The sequence below is a fragment of the Acartia tonsa genome, chromosome 13 (assembly GCF_053477335.1).
Source record: "Acartia tonsa isolate MP-2025a chromosome 13, ASM5347733v1, whole genome shotgun sequence".
NCBI lineage: Eukaryota > Metazoa > Arthropoda > Copepoda > Calanoida > Acartiidae > Acartia > Acartia tonsa.
Window position 1 is genome coordinate 28,448,391 of NC_137272.1, and position 23,149 is coordinate 28,471,539.

Below are 23,149 nucleotides of genomic sequence, written 5' to 3' on the forward strand. Positions count from 1 at the left end.
ATTATTGTCCAGTCTTGGTTATTCTTTTGCAGCTAAAGTACGCAGGTCAATCTATAATAGATTATTGTCCAGTCTTGGTCATTTCTTTGCAGCTACTGTACGCAAGTAAATCAATAATAGATTTTTGTACAGACTTGGTCATTCCTTTGCAGCTACTGTACGCAGGTCAATCTATAATATATTATTGCCCAGTCTTAGTCATTCCTTTGCAGCTAAAGTACGCAGGTCAATCTATAATAGATTATTGCCCAGTCTTGGTCATTTCTTTGCAGCTACTGTACGCAGGTCAATCTATAATAGATTATTGTCCAGTCTTGGTCATTCCTTTGCAGCTACTGTACGCAGGTCAATCTATAATGGATTATTGTCCAGTCTTGGTCATTCCTTTACAGCTACTGTACGCAGGTCAATCTATAATGGATTATTGTCCAGTCTTGGTCATTCCTTTACAGCTACTGTACGCAGGTCAATCTATAATGGATTATTGTCCAGTCTTAGTAATTCCTTTGCAGCTACTGTACGCAGGTCAATCTATAATAGGTTATTGCCCAGTCTTGGTCATTTCTTTGCAGCTACTGCACGCAAGTCAATCTATTATAGATTATTGCCCAGTATTGGTCATTCCTTTGGCAGCTACTGTACGTAAGTCAATCTATAATAGATAATTGTTCAGTCTTGGTCATTCCTTTGTAGCTACTGTACGCAGGTCAATCTATAATAGATTATTGTCCAGTCTTGGTCATTCCTTTGCAGCTACTGTACGCAGGTCAATCTATAATAGATTATTGCCCAGTCTTGGTCATTCGATTGCAGCTACTGTACGCAGGTCTATCTATAATAGATTATTGTCCAGACTTGGTCATTCCTTTGCAGCTACTGTACGCAGGTCAATCTATAATAGATTATTGTCCAGACTTGGTTATTCCTTTGTAGCTACTATTCGCAGGTCAATCTATAAATAGATTATTGCCCAGTATTGGTCATTCCTTTGGCAGCTACTGTACGATGGTCAATCTATCACCATTATGTCTCTCAAGTGCCCACCCCCTCCTCTCCCCCCCACCTCCCACAAAAAAGGGAGACTCTACTATATTGGACTATCGCTTTTTCTCCCAAAAATGGCATCTATTCTCCCATCTTTATGCATAGACAAATCTTAAACTAAACATTAATTTCTTGTATGCTACTTGCAAAAAGTTAAGAATAATATTTCTTGGATTTGATTACTGGCATGCATCTTATGAGTTATTGAGTAGCAGGGCTAATTTCTAATAAGGAATAAGCCAACCTCCCCCCCCCCCCCATCCCTTGTAAGAAAATTGCCCTTAAAGGAGCTGGGTTAAATCAGGGAGAGAGGAGACAATCGAGTGTAAATTTGCCTTGTACCCAAAGTTTTATAACCAAGTTGTCATATGCATTTGGCTCAAAAACTTTGGGTACTTTTATTAAATAGTAAATGGTCGGTTCCAAAATAGTCGATGATTTAAAACTACAGAGATCTTAATTTTGATTAAGGATGAACCTTTATTTTATTGGCTATTGTCTTATCCCTTCAAATCCCTGGGTTAAATAGGTGAAATGTAAAGGTAAAAGTAAAGGGAGGGGTGGGTTGAGTAGAATTACAGGGCTCGGCAGCCAAGACAAGGTCTCAAATTTGAACCTGTTTGGACGACATATTTTTTTTAAAGAGGAATTGTCATATTTGGGTCAGGTTTAGAATACAGCTGTTTTAACAATTTTTAAAGTAAATTTCCCTGAGGCTTACAGGTGGCTGATGCGCGGCTGCCGAGCCCTGTAGAATTATATTTCTCTCGCAGGTGTCCGTTTCAAATCCCCTTAATGTAGACGGATAAGTCTCTTAGGAGACATCAAAACTCAACAATGGGCAATACAACGGACAACCAACCCCATGGCCCCTTGGTTTTTTATTCAAGGGGGGAGGGGGGGGGGGGGAATTTATGTCCGGGGAAATGGAAAATTTTCCCTTAAATTGAAAATAAATTCTGAACTAAATAAAAATGTTTCAATGAAATAGTAATGTCTTTTTAGGTTAACTTATTATAGAGAGATATATAAAGTTGAATTTAAAGGTGCTTTTTCAGCTTTTAAGGATAATCTCTCATTGAAGTTAAATTATTCAAAAAAAAGGAGGGGGGGGGGGGAATAGAGACATGTCAAAATAAGGAATTGAATTTTGGTACTTTACTCCTACTTTAATTTTATGAAGAAAAAATTAAATTGCAATTTTCTTTACTTTTTTACTGCTAATATTGTATTTTTTAATTGGGAGGGGGGGGGAATCATTCGCCCCCCCCCCCTCCCCCGCCCCCTTCAATTTTATAAAATTGGTCTGTCTAAGTTTATTACAAATAGGGGGAGGAGTAGAACAAATTATCTCTTAAATCAAAATTGGGGATGGGGGGGGGGGTTGGGGGGGGGGGGGTGTGGTAACAGTGGCTATTGATGGTCTCTGAGCAATAAATGATAAACCATGATGGACAGATAAACAATCTACAGGTTTTCATCAAGTTTTTCCTTGATTACAATAACAGTATGATTTCAGTTTTTAACAAGTTACTACACTATGATTTTACTGCAAAAGAAGAGTTCTTAGACCTCATTTCTTGATAAGAAAGGAAATTATTAGAATCTTTATTAGATTCATAAAAAAAATTAAGAATGGATTATAATTTAGGGCCTTCTTAATTTTTTTGTAGCAAAGCTACTTTTGTATTTGATTTGTCTGTACTTCTGCAAATCGTTCCATTGAATTTATATCGAAGTTGTTAGATAGCTACAGAGATAAGATAATAGAAGAGAAAAATAAAAAATCCAAACAATTTTTATATGTGTTTTTTATCCTCTTTTTGTGTATCTTTATGTAAAAGTGACAGGATCTATGTCTGTCTGTACCGAAGGATCTCGCTGTAACCTATACGGTTCTCCTTTATAGTGTAGCTTCTAATAGGTCCTGAAAAGTTTTATATTTATTATTTTGGAGGAGAGTACCACCAACCTCCCTAAAAAATCTTCCCTATCCCCTGAATTTATTTCTTTTTGAAAATAAAATAAAATGGAGAATTAAACCTTCTACCACCTAAATTAATTGCCACTATGGATGTAACCGCTAGTGACTAAAAAATAAACCAACAGTTATGACATGTAAAGTGGCTTTGTTACTAAACTTTTTAAAAAAATAATTTGTATTACTAATATGATTTATTTTGCATTCAAGAATATAATTATTACCGATATTATATTATCTTATTTTATTTATTTATTAATTACATACATAGTAAAATTATATATTTACATCAGAATGAATATCAATGTAGTAGAATATGATAATATTTATGATAATCAAAATGATCATAAGTAAAATAAAACTTTTAAGCACTCGAATGAAATGGGAATCAAGGTTTATCAAGCGAATAAAATACTCAAAATGCACCAATAAATTTTATCCTTGATATTTATTTCTCGCATCGTATTATAAACAGCTTTCCGCGGAAATAAATGTACAATTATAAGATTAAAACCAGTTTTTTTAGTCCCGAGATGCCGAAGGCACGGGCTAAAAAACTGATTTTAATATTATGATTGTACATTTTTATATGCGTAGGAAACTGGATATAAGACGATGCTAGACATAGTTTTTTTCGTATGGATCAGAACCGGTTCTAATCCACCGGATATTAATCGGTTTTAAATGAATACGAGAAAAATAATTCTAGATTGAGTTTAAAAACTGGTCTCAGGCTACTCAAAAGTGAAAAAATTAGCGGTGCATTTTGAATATTTTATTCGCTTGATAACCCTAGTTTCTTATTTCAAAGAGTGCTTTAAAGTTTCACTTTTTTCATAATCATTTTGATGATAACTAGTTAAAGAGTAGCTGCGCTACTTATAACAATCAAAATCACAAAAACACTAAATCATAAAATCACAGAATTGACCTCAAAAACTAAAAAAATAATTTTGAAAATTTCATAGACTTAAAGATAAAAATAATTTTAAAATGTACAAACCGACGGACATGAAAACATGTAAGGACTATTTTTTTATTGAAAACATTTGAATTTAAAATATAAATGTGTACTTAAATGTATTTTGAAACCTACATAAGGGATGCTTTCATAGAAAATGCTTGAAATTAGAAAAATATTATTCAATAGTAGGCTTACAGTTTTTGGTGGTCATACTTTGAAGTAGAAAAAAAAACTAAGGAAAAAGCTGAAAACAGAAATAACATTACAGAAAAAATTGTCTTCCCCCCCCCCCAAAAAAAAAAAAAAAAAAAAAACATGTAGCTGTGTTTAGTGCCCTAAGAAAATGGGACCTTTTGGCCTACCTATTCTATTGACGTCATAATAGAGGGAAAGAGAAATGGAAGGGGAAAGAAGCCCCCCAGAAAGAAATGGGGTATTTCCTGACGTCAATAGAATAGGTAGACAAAAAGTAGGGCACTATACATCAAACATATTTCAAACTCTTCTGTAAGAATGCATAAACATTAATTTAAGTAGTACACAAAATCTAAGCATTTAGCATGTGTTGAGAGTGTTTATACATTGCAAAAAAATATTACCTAAAGTCCTAAACAATATGATTACCTATACCTATTGTAACAAAGGTATTTGTATCCTATTTAAGTTTTAAATCACCCCTAAAAGTCAACCATGAACATATAATCATAGTTTCATTATAGTCCTGTTTGAATTTTTCTTCAGTTGTCTTTAAAAAGTTTGGCTGTTATAAATGCAACATACATGTTATGTTATTCAATGCCTTAAACTTCCACCCTCTCCCCCCTCTCTATCCCCCCCCCCCCACCCTACCCCTCTCTCCTTCTGCATGTAATGTGATATGACCGCCAAAGCATCCCGGCATCCTTTTAAACTCAGTATTAACAAATAAACAACATTGCTTTGCTTTGCTCTTCTTAATCTTATTTACAAGCGTAGCAGCTCTGAAACAAGCTTCAAATTACGTCCATTTGGGATTTTTTAAAAGTAATGCATTTCTATGAAAACATTTGGTCTGTAGGAATTGAATTAGAAGTTGCAAAAGACTATATATTATACCTTTTTGTAAAAGTTTCAAAACCTAGCAAAATTTAGTGAGAAATATTATATCTTTAAATCTATGAGAGAAAAAACTATTAATCTTTTTTCAAATTACAAAATAAGATAAATAGAAATAGTTTTTATTAAAATAAAAGAGTTTCTGAGGCAAAAATAACTAAATGATAAAATAAAAAAAAACAATAAAATGATTTGTTCCAGCAAGAATATCATTATCTAGAGATTCGCACAAAAAATCTACAAAATTCTAAATAAATTTACTAAAAAATCTTCCAATTTTTTTCTTAATACATAATATGATCTAAAAAGCTAAATGTTATGGCACATTAGAGAGATACATATTTAAACAAAATAATTCATAAAATTTAAAAAAAACATATAATGTTTCAAAACAAAAACCTATTCTATGCCTTAAAAACAAACACTTAAATGCTTAATCTTTTAAACAAATTAAAAACAACTATTGTTATAAGTGTTTTGATAAGAAAAATATTGAAAATAATATTATTCAAACTTTCTAAAGTATTTAGCTGCCTTATAAATAAAATGCCCCTAATTCATACAATTTGTATTTTAAAGTATTTAGAAACTTAACTTTTAACCTATTTTTTCAATGTATATTTTACTATTTCTGTTTTTACAAAGTCAGGATCGCACTGTAGCTCCGCTCCGCAGCCGGAAATATAAAAATTAATTGTTGATATTACTACTATGACTAGTAAGAAGATGAAGGAGTATATCTGGGTCCATATGATGCAGATCTGTCAGCTGGATGCCCAGGGCCTTCGCCACGTTCTGCATGTCAAGCCCGAAGCTTTCTAACAGCTCCAAGAAGTCCATTTCTTCACCTGAAATAAAATATTTAATAAAAAAAGAATATTAAACTGTAATACTGTAAAAATATATAGTAGAATTAATAATATTACATCAAAACCTGGGAGGATGGGCCCTTAGACTTTATAATGTATATCATTCTGGTACCCAAAGTTTTTTTTGATACATTTTTTTTGCATAAAAACTTCGGGTACTTTTATTATCTTTAATAATTGGTTCAAACTAGCAGTGTCCAAAAGTTTCAGCCAATAATTTACAACTACAAGAGGGTTTCATTTAATTATCATAATTGGGAATGCAGATTAAGTTACCACCCATTGTCTTATCCCTTGAAATCCCTGTTTATTACATTAAAAATATTTACCTGTCAACGGATTGTGCAATTTAGGGCATGATCTGTTGCACTGCGGCCAACTGCAGTTATCCACGTGTTTCATAGCACACTGTCCGCCGGCATCCGCCATTGTATCCCGCCGTTGCCGCCAGGGGTTGTCTTGTCGCCGCCTGCGACTTTTAGAGTCACTAGAAGCTTCGGGTTCCTCTGCCTGTTGACGGCGAAGCTTTTTCAGCTCTTTCAGACGCTTTTTCATTGCACGTCGACGCATTTTCTTGCGCTTTTTCTCAAGCTGGCGCAAGCGACGTCTTTCCGCCTTACGGCGGGCCCGTCGCTCTTCCTTTGAAAGCCCCTCCATGCCTTCAAGATGGATTTTGCGGTTGCGGCGCCTATTTCGCCGCCTGTGCCGCCGTTTTTCTTTCAAATTTTTCACATCATCATCACTATCTTTGTCATCCTCTGCTAAATCAGAGGTTGAAGTTTCACTGTCTAAGCTGCGAACTAAGTCACGGTTCGTCCTTGCTGCGATATTTTTGTTTGCACCAATCTCATTGGTTAAAATCCACTGTCTATTTTCCTTCTGGATACATTTTATCCGCTTCTCAAGGGAGCCGTAGCCGCAGTTTGAGCTGCTGCCATTCTTGTGCTTATTTTTCATACGTTTTTTAGTCCTGTTGTCTCTAACTTTATTATTATTATGTCTAACTTTGCTTATTCTATGTCCCATACTATTTGTATAATCCTCGGGTAAAGGATTAGTGTCTATGGAACGGACAAGATTACTGTTAAGCTTATATTTTCTCACCGAGGCAAAATCGGCTTGTGATTGGCGGACGTCAGTTGAGATTATTGGCGAATCAGCCAATGGCCGGTCGTCATCATTTTTGGTCAGCTGATCATTTGAAGGAGCTGGAAAATCGTCCAAACTTTGCCCGATTGTTAGATATTTATTTGCGCGGTAAAATTCTATTGGCTGCTCCCCGGGGAGGGTGGTTTCAGCCCAGCACTGCAGGGCCGATGGGAGAGATACACCCCCAACACGAACTTTGGACCAGTCCGGCTTGGTTATGACTGTGTGGGATATACAGCTGGGGCTGTATACAGCTCCTACACTCTCCAAAGTTGCTCGAATATTCTTTCCCTAAAATAATAAAAATATTACGTTTTATAAATTTTGGAGTTTTTTGGAAAATTAGTTAAATTTCTAAATTTCACAAAATTCAACAAATTTATCAAATAAAATTTCAGAGAAAAACTAAAGTTGAAATTTTGCAATTATTTAATAGATAAATGTCAATGTTTTACAATTGTTCCATGGACAGGGGAAAATAAGTACATTTATGCAGTGGCGTGCACAGAAATTAATCATATGGATGTGCAGTGCAGGGCGTCTAAGGTTTTTTATTTGGGGGGAGGGATAATCTTTATATCATAAAGGCAAAGATGTCCAAGCTTTTTTTTATTTAGTTGAGGGGGAAATTAAAGATAAAAAAAATTGAGGAGGGGGGTAATCACCCATTTAACCCCCCCTTTGAACGTCCCTTGTGAAATCATTAGGGGGCGGGGAAGATATTTCTTGTATTATATTGTTTTATGGGTGTGTTAATATCCTCTTATGCAAGCCTTTGGAATGATGTAAAGCGCAGTAATAACAATCTACCAACATTTCAATGAAAAAGAAAAGATTTTATCTAATTTTTTTTAAAAATGCTTTTTTCAACCTGTTCAATACTCTAATTCTATTTTAAAAAATTCAAGCCTATTTATGGAGTAGCTGCGCTTCTCTGATTGACATATATAACCCTGTACTATACAGAACATAGTGCCTAATATAATTGTGATTTACTGTTTTTTGCCTTGTCATACAGTTATTATTATGTGGGTACTATCTATCTATCTAAATTTGCATTCTATATCTTTATTTACAAGTTTTTTATTAATCCTTAATATATCTATCTATCTTATTATCTATTTACATTTCTGTTTATCTATATATCCTCACATCTATCTATTTCTATTCCTATCTATCTATCCATCAATCCTGGAGTCAGAGGTGCCAACTATTTATCTATCTCTGTTGTCTGGAGACAGGGGGGCCAACTATATATCTATCTCTGATGCCTAGAGACAGGGGTGCCAACTATATATCTATCTCTGTTGCCTAGAGACAGGGGTTCCAACTATATATCTATCTCTGTTTTCTGAAGACAGGGGTGCCAACTATCTATCTATCTCTGTTGTCTGGAGACAGGGGTGCCAACTATCTATCTTTTCTGGTGTCTGAAGACAGGGATGCCAACTATATATCTATCTCTGATGACTAGAGACAGGGGTGCCAACTATATATCTATCTCTGTTGTCTGAAGACAGGGGTGCCAACTATATATCTATCTCTGTTGTCTGAAGACAGGGGTGCCAACTATATATCTATCTCTGTTGTCTGAAGACAGGGGTGCCAACTATCTATCTATCTCTGTTGTCTGGAGACAGGGGTGCCAACTATCTATCTATCTCTGTTGTCCGGAGAGAGGGTTGCCAACTATATATCTATCTCTGTTGTCTGGAGAGAGGGTTGCCAAATATCTATCTATCTCTGTATACCTGATGATGTATATAATTCCACTGTTGCCTGGAGACAGGGGTGCCAACATTATCCACGGTCATCTGGGCCTCGTCAAACTGCCATTGGAAGAAAAACACAGGCGCTGAAAAAATAATAATTTTTTAGTAAATCTCAAATTATCGTATTTTAAAATTTATTGTTTGTAGCTGAAATTTAAAGACATATAACTTCCTAGCTTTGGTGATTACTTTTCTAGCTATCTACTTTATAATATTTCTACATTTATGGCAAAAAGGTTTTCAAAAAAGCCACACTCTATTTGATCTACTTTTCTATGTAAGGCAAATATTTTTATCCGCCTAATTAATTTTCTATGTAACCTACAAAGTGGGTAAGATGTCATACACGATTGTTTATCTCTACATTATTTTTTCTATGAATAGCAACAGATCAAAGAACACTCTAGAGTACCTGTCTATATTTCTACCTAACCCATATTCTAAGTCCATATATAGTCGGGAAGATGAAAGGACATGAGATAAAAGTGTCCATGAGGATTACTTTACTCAATCAAATCAAATGTTGTGTATTTGTGTGTGTGTGTGTGTGTGTGTATATGTGTGAGTGTGTGTGTGTGTGTGTAGAGATGTGTTTCTTCTCTTTGTAGACATAAGATTAAAAGAGACAAGTATTTGCTTTTGTCTTCTAGAAGTGTGATCAAAATTCTTTAAAACAAAACTCACAGCATTAGCTTCATGGATATAGAATACGTGGATATTGTAAGAGATTCTAGCATACCATGTTAAAATGTTTCTTCTAGCTGGATAATATAACGATACTCCCCATCCCCTCCCATCCCCTTTCCTGACCATGGAGTAACATATTGATCAATATCTGAGGACTATATTAGCAACCTAAATTGCCGACAAAAATTCCCCAGTCACAATATCCACTTATTCTATATCCATTATCAGCATAAAACATGCTAGCTTATTGTCCGTCGGGGTATCTGGTTCGAGTCTGAGCCTTTCTACGTCATACTAGGGATGTTAAAATGTCAAGCACATTGATTGTTAGTGTAGGGGAAGTGTCGTGGCTTATAAACAGGAAACACTCAATACCATGTACGAATTTTCAAAGTTTTGCTATTTCAGGTTAGGTTTTGTTTAATAGAATTCCGCAGGGTTGCAATCTTTATAATGTTCTAGTTTATAATGTTTATTAGATTGTCTATCACTATCCCAATTTGCAGATAGTTTGTCTATCTGTATGTTTGTCTGTCTATCTCTCTGTATGTTTGTCTGTCTGTTCCTCTGTATGTTTGTTTGCCATATTTGTTTCAAGAAGAACTACATTGTTTCTTTTGATTAGGTTAACTAAAGTTACTTTTGTAAAGTAAGCGAGAACAATGATATGACAACTAAAGAAAAGAAAAAAATTTAACAGAGTCATTCCTTATTTACTTATTATTAACAATTGTAGCAGGCTATTGTCAAAAATTTGCTAATGAATTTCTTTACATGTGGTTAAACTCTAAGCATCTAGAGGCTCTGAATTCGAAAGTTGAAGAAAAAAACCTAGAACCATCCCAAGACTTAAATCTTAAAATAAACTAGCCTAAAACCACTATAGGACCTATTTGAATGTTGAACTCATTAGGTGCAGTAGTCATCAAAAACTTAAACCTCAGACAAAAACCTTACTACTTTGAATAGGATAAATTATATATGATTATACAAACAAACGCAAAATCCAAAGTAGGTACACCCTAACTAAAAACATCAAACACATTTCAATGTTTCGGTTTCTTTTTTTCTGCCAATCAAAATATAATATTGAGCTTAAGTGAGCCGAAAAAGAGATAGATATTATTCAAATGAAAATATTTTTCCTAAGTTAAGTAAACATAAGTTTCTAAGTGTGCATTCAATATTGTATATGCTTATATAACAGCAAAATTAATTTATATAAAAGATCTATTTATTTGCAAAAGCTATGAAGCAAGAAGCTTTTTATACTGGCCTGCGATTGGTCAAAAAAATTTATACTGGCCTGCCATTGGTAATTTAGTCTGTGCATTGGCCTATCACTTGCCATTTGTATTGTATGACGATATTCTGTAAAGGCATATAAAGAGCCTTATGAAGTTTAAAGGTTAAAATTATTCTAATAGGATTTTGACAAAAAAAGTCTCTAAAAAAATAGTTGTTTTGACTGTTTTTAACATGAAAAAGAAATTGTTTTTAAATAAAACAAACATTGTTGTATGTGAGTGAAAAGTAAAAAGAGAAATGTTTACATAAAGAAATCATAATATTCCTTTCATCTTTTCCATTTATTTGTCAACCTATCAAATAATAATTCTATTGATTCTTTGTTTGTTTTTATCAGGGAGGGAGTGGGCATTGGACTGCTTATTGCACTAGTTCCTAAAGTTTTATGATAATCTACAGAAGAAGTAATACTGTGTATCAGCATTGGAGATGTACACCAATTTATTTGCCATTGTCTAATCCTTATAGATCCCTGGTTTTAAAAACCCCACCGTCAAACGCTTTGTTTTAATCTAAAGTACAAAAATGCCTTACTTTTTAATGTTGGATAGATTCTAAAACCATAGAAACATTTCCATTGTTGATCCGGATACTGTTCTCTGCACCCATCAGGCAGCGAGGCGCGCCACATCTCTACGCCCCGCCTCAAGGTGCTGGAGGCGGATGTCTGGCTGCCGCCGCTGGTCACCGCCACATTGCGTTGATTCCGCTGATTGTCACTGCCGTCCGCCCGTTCTATGTACGGATCGTTGTCCAAAAACCATCCCGAGTCCACAATGCCGCGGACACGCATATGACCGCCCAGCTGTTGGACTAAATCGGCGACCTGGTCTAGGTTTACTAGAACCCCGGTGCCGCCGGCGGACGAGCCGGCCAGGTATAGCTCCTGCCCGCTGCCCAACTGTTCCCAGCTGAACAGCTCGCGTACAACTTCTTTAACAATCATGGCGCCGAGAAATGAAAATCTGCTGCCGCCATTTTGGTTGTTTGTATTATAATAGTACTGTGAAGATGTTCTATGGCCGTGGCGGCCGCTGCTGACAGCTTCTGAAGCAGCTGTGCCTGTCCAACTATCACTTGTACAATACGGGACTAGAACATGATTAGCGTCCGCAAAATGCGGATTCTCCTCCGCATCCGCCGACAAAATACCCCCAGCCGTTTTAACAGTCGGCCAGTGATCGGATGACATGAGTGTGCGCAGGCGCAGCCATCTTGCCTCGCAGCTGGGCCGGTCGTAGCAGAACCAACCTCCCTCCAGAAAAATTACCCATCTCGTGCTGCTGCGATTCCGCCGGATGTAGTAGCCTGAGGGCGAGCCATCGTTACATGTCACATTCCTATTATACAAGAACTTTCTTGTCAATCTATTCTCAACTTTATCGCCGCCGCGCTGATACAGAGCAGCCGCCAGCCGCTTAAATGTGTCCGGGGACAAATCTGCGTCGCTAGCTGGTTCAAAGAACGACTTTGCCTGGCTGCCATGGTAGCTGGCCGTGTGTAGCACAAGAAACAAGGTCGGCAGCAGACAGTGGCGGGCTAGATTCATCCTGAAATAAAAAAATAAAATCATTAAAATTCTAAAATGGAGTATAGTATAAAACAATTATATAAAAGTTCCTTTATTAATAAATAATATGATAGTTCCTTATAATTTTGAATTATTTTCTTTGTTAAAAACAATTGCAGATTAAAATTGCACTACTACATGCAAAAAAAACTAAATATTTTAGAAGATTTTTTTATATCAGATAAAAAAGTATAAAATCCGTTCCTTACTAAATTTATCGGGGGAGAGGGAGGGGGGGGGGTGAGTTCAGATATTTAAACAAATAAAATGGGCAGCTGACACTAACTACCATATCAATTCATATTTGTATTACTATCAATATATTTAAATAATTAGTGTTCCTTTAATGATATTAACATTAACTTATAAAAATAGCCAATAAGATTATCATTCATTATCGCAAAAGTCACATTAGGAAATAATGAAAAAGGCAGTTTGTGCTGTATTAATAATTTCAGAAATTTTAGGTACTAATTTAAATTCTTTATGTTTTCAAAATATGATAAGCCAAAAAAATGTTATATCTATTATTATAGTGGTTTTAATAGAACACTAATTAAGACAATCAAATAAGAAATCATTGGGGAGCATTTGTTAAAAATTTGTTAAAATTTGTAGATGGGATTAAGATATTTTTTATCGACAAATACATTAGGCATTTGTCATTTGTCTGCTATATATCAAGTATTTAGATTGGATATCAGATGGAGCGCAGCTGCTATATACCTTATCATCTTTATTTCATTTCATTTATTCAAATCCTTAATAAAAAGTAACAGGATGATTTTCTGTAGCTTAAAATATAGCTAACATTATAGCCTCAAATAGATCCTGTGAAGGTTTATAACTGTTTTGGGGGAGTGTACCAACGTCCATTTGGAAAAAATAATTTTTCCATTTTTCTACTCTACTGTACAATTCTTAACTGTTATTTTTTTTTCATTAAAAAAAGGATGCAAATTTAATGAACATAATTGTTTATTGTCTTTTTTCAGACGCTACTTGAAGGCATTGAATACTATTATCCTTGTTAATGTTTTGAAGTTTGTTTATTCAATTATCTATTTTAAACCGGAACAATATGTATTCTATCTAGATCCTGCTACAATGCAAGCCGGCTGAAATGAAATATGAAATATCTAGATATGAAATGTGATAGCAAAGCATTTGTTTATTATAATTTTAATCCTATTTTAAGTACGCACAAATTTTAACCAAAAAGAAAAAGAAACTAATGTACAGAAAAAATATTAATTTGAGAAAGTTAAGTTTAGAATAAGCTATTCTATTATATAAAATATTACATTTCTTTTAAGATCTCACTAACCACTAAACCAATTTAGTTTTCAATTCTAAGGAAGCTGTAATAGGTCCAAGAATAGTTTAAGTTTTTATTTTTACATTCAAGTCTTCCTCCTCCCTCCCCCCTTAAATACAAAGCCTCTAGATGCTTGGCATGTAGACTCTAATTGTTAATAAATAAATAAAAAAATAATTTAAATATAAATTAATTTTAATTCAACCATTAACTAAAAAACAGGTGAGAATTTAAGAATCTATAAAAATATAAATCCTAACTTTAAAATGTGAAATAAAAGAATAATGGGCCAGGAATCTTGATTCATTGTTGTTTCTATCTTTCTATCTGTGTATTGTTTAAAATAATTACAATAGTGATTTATAAATCAGAATTTAGATAGGCTTTTATTATTATTATTATCCCTACTTAATTTTAATAGCGAAGCTACTTCTTAACAGTTTAGTTTGTTCGAAGTTCGTCCCCAAAACACACATATTTTTTTCTTTCCCCTTATAAATTCACAAAAGCCAAAAAAGTTAGGTCTAATAAATATAGATATCCTTAAAAATTTAATCTTTTTTTTAATATTTTCAACAATTATTAATACAACTGATAAAAAATCTCCTAATATTTTAATCTCGCAGATTTTCTAAATAAAATAAAATAATTTCTTATTTTATCTTTAATCTAGAAAGTAGGGTTTGGGGGAATTTGATGGGAAAAGAAAATAAAAGGACTCGAACACACAATACCCTCGGAAGTCATCCTTGTCATACAAAAGAAAATAAAGAATATAAAGAGGACAACAAAACGACATTTCCTCCCCTTTATTCCTTTATATAAATAAGTATTATTAAAATACAATACCTATTTAGATAAAAAAGCTAAAGTAAGGATTTTAAAATCATTAAAATTTTATAGTTGCTAAGCTAATTGAAAATATGGAAAAGGGGTTTGTTGTTTTTTTTTAATCAAAACAGTTTTTTGAGTTTTGATTACATTTTGAAAAATATCCAAAGATCGGAAAGTTTTATTTTTATCGTTCATTTTCCTATATTAATCAAATTTCATAAAAGAGAAAAATCATTGTTTTCTAGCTTCAAATGATTGTTAGATAGATAGAAAAGGACCAAAAAGTAGATAGACAGATTAAATAAGACCAAAACTCTCTTCTCTTAATGCCTCGGTTGTTTTTTTTTCAAGGTTTTTGATAAATTTTCTTATTAATTAATTCAAATAAAGAAAAATTTGTATTTGAGAAATAAAAGAATGATAAAGATGATACACTTAAATTTTTATTTATCCTATTCTATATTATAAAGAAGTAAGATTTGTTTGTCTGAACCTTAAGATCTCGGAAATTGCTGGTACGAATGAGTTGTGCTGTTCTAGGAAGCTTTATAATTGTGGTTTTAGGCTATTTTTCTGACATTCTTGCTCTCCTTTAGAAGCTAGGGCGAAGGAACTAGTATAGTTAAATTGTATATCTATTTATGTTGATTCTTTTTTTTGTTCTGTTTATTTTATTTCATAAAATACTTTTACCTACCAATATAAATCTATCATACTTAGTGTCAAATTGATCAGGACTATTAATTACACGGTGTTAAAATCGCCACCTCTTTTTAAAACCTTGTAGCGTTGATGTTCTGTAACTATATGGTCGGCCCCCTTTATGTTTAGCTGTTAGGGCTTGGCGGCTCCTTTTATCAGGCAGTTGGCGTTTAAAACTGCTAAAATTAAACCACAGCAAAACATAATTAGTTAGAATTTGCTTTTCTTGTCACAAATGTGCAAATCTAATACTATCATTTTAGGTTTTTAAAAACTTAATGTCTACCAAAGAAAAAAAAATTAATATTGTTATAATGATTATGGCTTTAATCAAATAAAAATATTTAGAAATACCTAGTTATTTATATCTACTATATGTGTCAAACTTTACAAATAGATGAGTATCCTCTTTTAAAAACTTCATTAATGTGGGAGTGAGAATTTTTGTAGCTTTGTGGGACATCCCTGCTTGGCGGTTCCTTTTACTAGTTGCCTGAGGCAGGGCGGTACCTTTGTACTGATCACCACGATGACAAGACTTCAAAGATGCCGACAAATATACCCCCCTCCCCCCCCCCCATCCAAACGCCCCTCGCTATGCCTAACCCTCGTTCTAAAGCTCTCTCTCTTTCTCTTTCTTTGTAAGTAACTCTTATTCTAGTTATGTTATGTATAAGAAGAATACTATGCTTTGGTTTTATGGGTGTTTTTACTTTCCTACACACTTTTTAATATCACAAACCAAACAGAAGGATATGAGACTAAGTTAAAGGACAGGGAAGGAGTAAAAGAATGATAGATAGAAAGAAAGGTTGAAAGAAAATGAAAAATAGAATGAAAGACAAAAAAAAGACAGCTAAAATAAGATATGAATAAATATTGAAATATTTGAAGAAACATGTACTGGCTACTTTGTTATGATTAATTTGACTGTTTTGTTTTAGAACTATTTTAGTTTTAGTTCTTCTGTTGATGAAGCTATTGGTAGTTTTGGCTATTTTTCCTAATAGCAAAGCTACTTTACAAACAAATGTCTTTTAAGTTGCAGAAAAAGAGCTTCCTTTAGATTTAGAACCCCTATCGGTTAATAGCGTAAAAATCTTTACTACTTTATATGTTAGCTAGTAAGAAGAAACTATTATCAATTAATTCAAGCTTTACTGCCTATAAACCCACAAGTCCTTGTGAATAAGTGTTTGTGTATGTGGTTTTGTGCCAGAAAATCCACAAACAAATTTTGTGTTTACTGAAACAGGGATAAGACAATGGCCAATAAATTGAATTATATCCCCAAAAATTACCCCTTCTGTAGATTACATTAATGGGTTAAAACGTTTATACACTGAACTTAATAAACAAAGCAATCAAAATTAAAAAGAAATTCCCAAAGTTAATAAGCCAACAAATAAGAAAATGTTATTATGAAACTTTGGGGACTAGTGTAACAAACAGTCCAATTTCCCCTCCCTTCCTGATGATGAAACCACATGGAACCAAAAACCACACGATACCCATATGTGCAAATTTTCGGTAGGCTTTGATAGATGTGAAATTGGTCATACGGCCGATAATTAATTGATATCAACGGTTGAAATCTAATCTTAACAAGAAATTTAATATCTATTTCAAGAGGCTACAATTTCTTTACTTCAAATTTTGAATGGCAGTTTCCTATAAATATGAGTTGTACCTCTTAATTCAAAACACCTGTTACTGTTTAATCCCCACCCCCTCCTTCTTAATTTTCTTGAAGAAATTATTTATTATTAATTTCCATGTTAAGGGGGGCGGGGACCAAAACCGCAAGGTGCCTATTGCCCCCCCCCCCTTAAAAAATAAGTTTTATACTTCCCTTTAAATAATATCCCTTTCTATTAATCCCCCCCCCCCTAAAGATAAAAACCTGCTACTTTTTAATACAGGAGTATAATGATTGGACGATGGAAAATTTTATTTATTTCCAGTATTGAGAATTAAAGTCTGTTATTAATCATTTTCGGTTAGCCTGGAATACTAAAATAAGGTGTTCACATGTTTACCCCTCCCCCCCCCCCTAAAAAAAACAACCATAGCTTAAAACCTAATAGCCAAATTATCATTCGGAATAATTAAAGAGGCATTTCCTATCCCCCTTATCCCTGATTTAACGAGGCCATAAACCTAATATTACTAATAACCTATCAACGAAATTAGTGGCTCCACCCTACCGCCCCACCCCCTCAAAAACAAAATTTTACCCCCTCCCCCCACAAAATTATTTTGGCCTTATGCCTGATTAGGGTTTAATAATGAGCACGATAATAAAAGTTTCAAGAATCAGAAATGACATGTCTAATATAATTTTTTATTTCAAGGAAATAGCCTAATTAATTTGGATTAATTAGAACCATCATCAGTATTTAGGAAAGGGGTAATTATGTCGCACAAGTCGCGTACATTGTACTTTGTTGTCCTAAGAATCCATATTCTAAAAATCAGATTTCTTATAGCAGAGGAAAATAACATGATTTAGAAATGTCAAAAACAGTGAATGTAATTATCATGTTTTTGAGTGCTTAGTAATGATTAAAAGGTTGAAAGTAATTATACACACAGAAAACATCTATTTAACAAACAAGGATGACAACATTCATAAAAGTGAAGCTATGAAATCAAACGGCAGAACAAAAGAACATGAACACTTGTAGATTGTTAAAACTTAGTAAGCAGAATATCAAATTGAATATAAACTTGTTACAAAATTGATTAAAAACAGAATTCTGTTTAAGGCATTTTTAAAATTGGTGGGTGTTGAATCTCACATCAATGTTACTTGAATCATCATCCAAAATTTCAAGTCGATAGGAAGATTTAACAGATAAAGCTAAGTGCTAATCACTACGTACGTATGTTCTTATTATTGAAAAGCTTCGCTTTTAAAAAGAGAAGACAACAAATTAAAAATTGGTCGGACAAATAAACAAAAGTTAAATTTGCAACAAAAGGTTTATTGGACAAAATGTATTTCAAACAAAAAAAATATTTACATGCAATGTCCAAATAAACACATTTGAGACAAAATGTGAAATAGTATATTAAGCTTTTATATCGTTCTTGTCCAGGGAGTAAGGGAGGGGACAATGGATCGAATATTCAATTTTTAAGGAGTCTAAGACTTTGGGGACTGGCTTAAAGTGAATGTGCACGAATACAGCGGATTCTTACTGATTTTGGGGACTTGCGCATCAATGCCCCGCTAACTAGCTGAGCTAGTTTTGAATATGCAGACAGAAAAGTTTGGTATTTATCGCTGGTTTTAACAAATATTTTTTCCCAAGAAAATGTCTTTTCATGTATAGAAACTCTACTGTGATATTTATGTATTAAATAATCTAAGAACCGCTTGAGTTTAGGGGTCGGTTATAAATATATCAGAAGGGTTGAGGTAGTTGTAAACAAGATTTTTCTAGTGATTAATTACAGAATGTTTACTACATTGTGATGTGTTGATAATTTAGTTTTCAAGTAAATGATTTTTTTCTTAGAACTAATTTTGTTCTAAATTATGTTACCATGATCCCTTTACAATTTTGGTAAAATTTTCTTGATAAATCTGGTTTTCATTGCTTTTCAGCGAACCCTCTTAAATTGAATTAATTGCCCATTGTCCCCTCCCTTACTCCCTGGTTCTTGTCATCCTCGAAGAAAATGTTATTATATTAGCTAATTGTAACTTTAAGTAAAGGTTTTAATTGCCCTAAAGGGTTTTTCCAATAATATGTAAAGGTTTCCACCTACCATTGGTAAATTTTCTATTTCAGATTCTTATAGACCAACGGATAATTTATAACTTTTATGAATGTCAACACATTTTGCAACAGTGTTGCAATGATGGTTGCTAATATGGCAGTCCCTATTTAATCATAATATGTATCTATCTATCTATTCTGATAATTATAATATCTATCTATGTTGATAATTATATCTATCTAGCACAATAACAAAAATTACTGGCTAACAGGTGAAAATTTGACGCATGGCGCCCCAAAATTTTGTCATTCCCATAGCCTTTTCATATCAATAGTAGCACAGCTGATTATCAGGGTTAGTAAGGAGATAATTAAACTGTGACACTATGAAAAATACTAACTATGGTAATGGTATTAAATCAGACTTCAGTAAACCCTCTCTGTAGTAAAATTAATAAGTCAGACAGCAACATTTATTAATTACAGACAATCAAAATAAATATGAGACAGCGATATGACACCTCAAGATAATCAACTTTGCCTTTACAAAAAGGGTGGATTTTAAAATAAATTTTAAAATGATATTTTTGCAATAACAATATTTTTGGCCAGTGAAAATCTAGATTTTCTTTAGTTGTAGCTAAAAACCTGCCCAGGATCTAGATAAAAGTATCCCTAAAATGGAAACTCAATCGATTAAGTTATTTGCAAGATCTTAATGAAAAGACATAAACCCTTACTACGTTATATTATAGGATATGTAGCTACTCTATAACTAGGAGAATTCAATGCGATCCTATAATTGATTGGCATACATTGCTTTACTGTTATTTTTTTTACTAAACTAAAAACATTTACTGTAAAAAATGAGAAGCAAAAAGTAAAATTGAAAACGCTGTAGGCACAAAAACTTAAGAACTATTTTGCCAAATAATTTCAATCAACTCCTGCCAAATTTCTACACACAAAATATCTCAAACAAATTTGATTTATCTTTATATTATGTCTATCCGTATGTCTTGTCTATTTATTAAGTTTGTCTTTCAGTTTATCCATCTATTTTGCCTATTATCCATCTATTAAGTTGGTCTCTCTGTAAATTCATCTACTTTGTCTATTTTATCCTTTTCTCTTCACTATTTGTCTATTAATCTATTCTGTCTATCTATCTGTCTATCTATCTGTCTATTTATATGTCTACCTGTCTATCTATCTGTCTATTTATCTGTTTATCTATCAGTCTATCTATCTGTTTATCTATCAGTCTATCTATCAGTCTATCTATCTGGCTATCTATCTGTCAGTCTATCTATCAGTGTATCTATCAGTCTATTTATCTGTCTATCTATTTGTCTATCAATCTAATTTTCTGTCAATCTATCTGTCTAATTTATCTAGGGGCATTCTTCTTAAAAAGTATTACACACCGTTTAAGCTTTAATTTTCTACTTTATAATTCGCCTAATTTTAAAATTTTAAATGTAAAGATTGATTTCAAGCAATTTTTGAAATGCATAAAATTAATTTTGAAACTCTTATCTACTTTAATAATATCACAGTATACAAAAAAATATTTTAAAGTTTTTTAGGTTAAAAAATTTCAATGAAGCCAACTAAAATTTCCAAAACTTTTTCTTAGGCAGTTTAAATGTGTGTGTGTGTGTGTGTGTGTGTGTGTGTGTGTAGGGCTTGTGTGTGTATGCCTTAACTGTCGGCATTTTCAAAAGACGGCGGCACTTTGATCTTAGCAATCTACTAAGCCGAGTATTTATATAAAGAGGGACAGAAGGAGAGAGAGAGAGAGAGAGAGTTGGAGAGAGGGAGAATATTATTAAGCCAAGAAATCTCGGAATTCAGGCAGTTAGGCTATCTATCTTTCTATCTGCTTAAAAAAGAACTCTATCTATCCAACTATCTATCTTCTAAAAGAATCAACATAAAATAATCTCAAACCGTCTTTTTTTCAAATAATACTTCATTTCATACTCTTAAAAAAGGGTAATTTTTAAAAATGTTTCTATCTTACAATGGCGAATAAAAAGCTTCACTAAAAAGCACAGATGCACATTCCACTGGAGATACGGAAAGTGTTATGTGTGACGTCATAAAAATACGCCTAAAAGGGAAGGATGTTAGGAGCAGTGGGAAAGGAAACCCCAAAAAATGAGATTAATTTAGACGTATTTTTATGACGTCAAACATGACACTTTCCGTATCTCCCATCCCACAACTTAAGTACATGGAATAAAAATTAAATTCATAGTTTTTCAAAATTTCTAAAATTTAATAAATCCAAAATACCAAACCACAATTAATAATAATAGAATTATTACCTAATTTCCTAAAACAAGTACAGCTTTGACAGAAGAAAGTGCAGCAATTCAAAGATTTTTTAGCAATATTTTGGAAGATTTATAGGTATAAAATATTATATGAATGAAAAAAATGAGCTTTCTTTGTACGGAAAATAAGGATGATAACATCCATAAAATCGAGAGAAAAATTATGCTTTTTATGGAAATATTTAAATTTGGAATACTTGTTGATAGTTCAAAAGAATAATCATAATGATAAAAAAAAGTGTAAAAAGTTTTAAAATAACTAAAAATTTATCTTCATTTTGTATAAAGTAGTAAGAATATTTGTCTGTAGCTTAAAGATAAACGATTGACTTCTCCATTTTAGAAAGCGTCACATAGGCCCTTTGGTGGTTTAAATCTATTTAATTTTTGAAACTTTTTAGCATGGGGCGCAGCAAATATTCTTATTAAAGAGGACTATACTAACAACCTTTACGGACAGACGAACCGACGCTAATTGTAGAAAATCGTATTATAAAAACTATTTGGCTATAAAGTTAAGCAATATAATTAAATATTTTCAAACACAGGCTTTGATCGCCAACTTTACAATTAAATTTTTCTTTTTCTTCAAAGAGTATAAACCTTTAGTAAAATCTGTGTAAAATTTCTTTCATCTAACGACGCCAGATTATTTTATTTGAGTTTAAAGTTTGGAAACTAGAACATTTATGTCCATAAGGAGCGAATTAATAATATTCTCCATAGAAAAATAACAGTAAAGAATAATACAGAAGGCATAAATTAATTTAAACAAAGTAGAACAATGTCTGTCCGTCTGTATGAAGCTTAAGAAATCGCTGACCAATTTAGCCCTGCTTTTCTTTGATTATGTCTACTGGTTATAAAGGTTTTAGGCTATTTTTATGGAAGGTGGCAAGTCAATAGCATTTTATTATATGTGCTTAAATGTTTGGATTTTTGCAAAAAAAATTTGCCTCAAATGGGCTTAAATGTTCGGATATTTTCAAAATAATTTGCCTCTTAATTTTCTGCTAGTCTCAATGATCATTTAGTGAGACAAAATATATTATTAGCTAGAATAAGAAAATAAAATATACGTATACCTACCTAAAAAATACATAGATAGGTTTGATTACAATTATGACAATTCAAGAAAAAATATAGGACCTATATAGGCAAAATAGTTTTTTTTCTAAGAAAAGGGGTCCAATCCTAAGTTTAAAAATGGTTTTGATCAAATATTTCCTATTAAAAAGATTAAAAATTATTACCTAATCATATCTGTAACTTAATTTAACTTCAAGTAATATTGAAACACATTTTAAGATAACTTTTTTTCTTTAAATATCTTTTATTTCACTAATTATAACATATTTGCAAATTATTCAAATTCTCCATGAATTACAAAAAGATCCAAATTTTCACAATTTTTAATATTTCTGTATTTTCAGGTGTAACTCCCTTAGGGTCACCGCTCACTATGGTATAGAATTGAAAACTATCCGATTCCGCCAGTTTTAGTGGGGGGAGGTGAGAGGGGGAGGGGGGGTAGTATAGCTTTCAATACAGCAAATATGTTAGATTAGCATTAAACTATATAGTGGGTGCTTTTGAATTAGTGCTATAACAATTTTTTAAACGTGACTTTTCTTAATGCAAGATTTGTACGTCAGTCAACTGAACGTCACAATAAAAGTAGTGTTAGGCATTAAAGCATTGTCTGATCGTTTTGAAACATTACCAAATGGGATTTATGAATTTTTTTGGTACTTTTGGCAAACATTTTGGATATATTTGGATTTAA

The 23,149-nt window shown here is 32.8% G+C and overlaps 1 protein-coding gene across 1 annotated transcript; it reads right to left on the reverse strand.

Moving 5' to 3' along the window:
* Window positions 1-5,624: 5,624 nt before the first annotated feature.
* On the reverse strand, window positions 5,625-22,844 carry Notum (palmitoleoyl-protein carboxylesterase notum). The gene is made up of 5 exons (XM_080181153.1): window positions 22,617-22,844; window positions 11,404-12,419; window positions 8,854-8,957; window positions 6,283-7,393; window positions 5,625-5,932 (listed from the first exon to the last, which is right to left on the reverse strand). The coding sequence occupies exons 1-5, from the start codon at window positions 22,622-22,624 to the stop codon at window positions 5,775-5,777; spliced, it is 2,397 nt and encodes a 798-aa protein (XP_080037279.1). The 5' UTR covers window positions 22,625-22,844; the 3' UTR covers window positions 5,625-5,774.
* Between the last annotated feature and the right edge of the window lie 305 nt (window positions 22,845-23,149).

Bases quoted from the DNA above. Each gene is read 5' to 3' on its own strand.
- Notum (XM_080181153.1), bottom strand. The intron at 7,394-8,853 runs GTATACAGAGAT...TTATTATTTTAG, and splicing joins GGAATTATATACATCATCAG to GGAAAGAATATTCGAGCAAC. The intron at 5,933-6,282 runs GTAAATATTTTT...ATTTTATTTCAG, and splicing joins ATTGCACAATCCGTTGACAG to GTGAAGAAATGGACTTCTTG.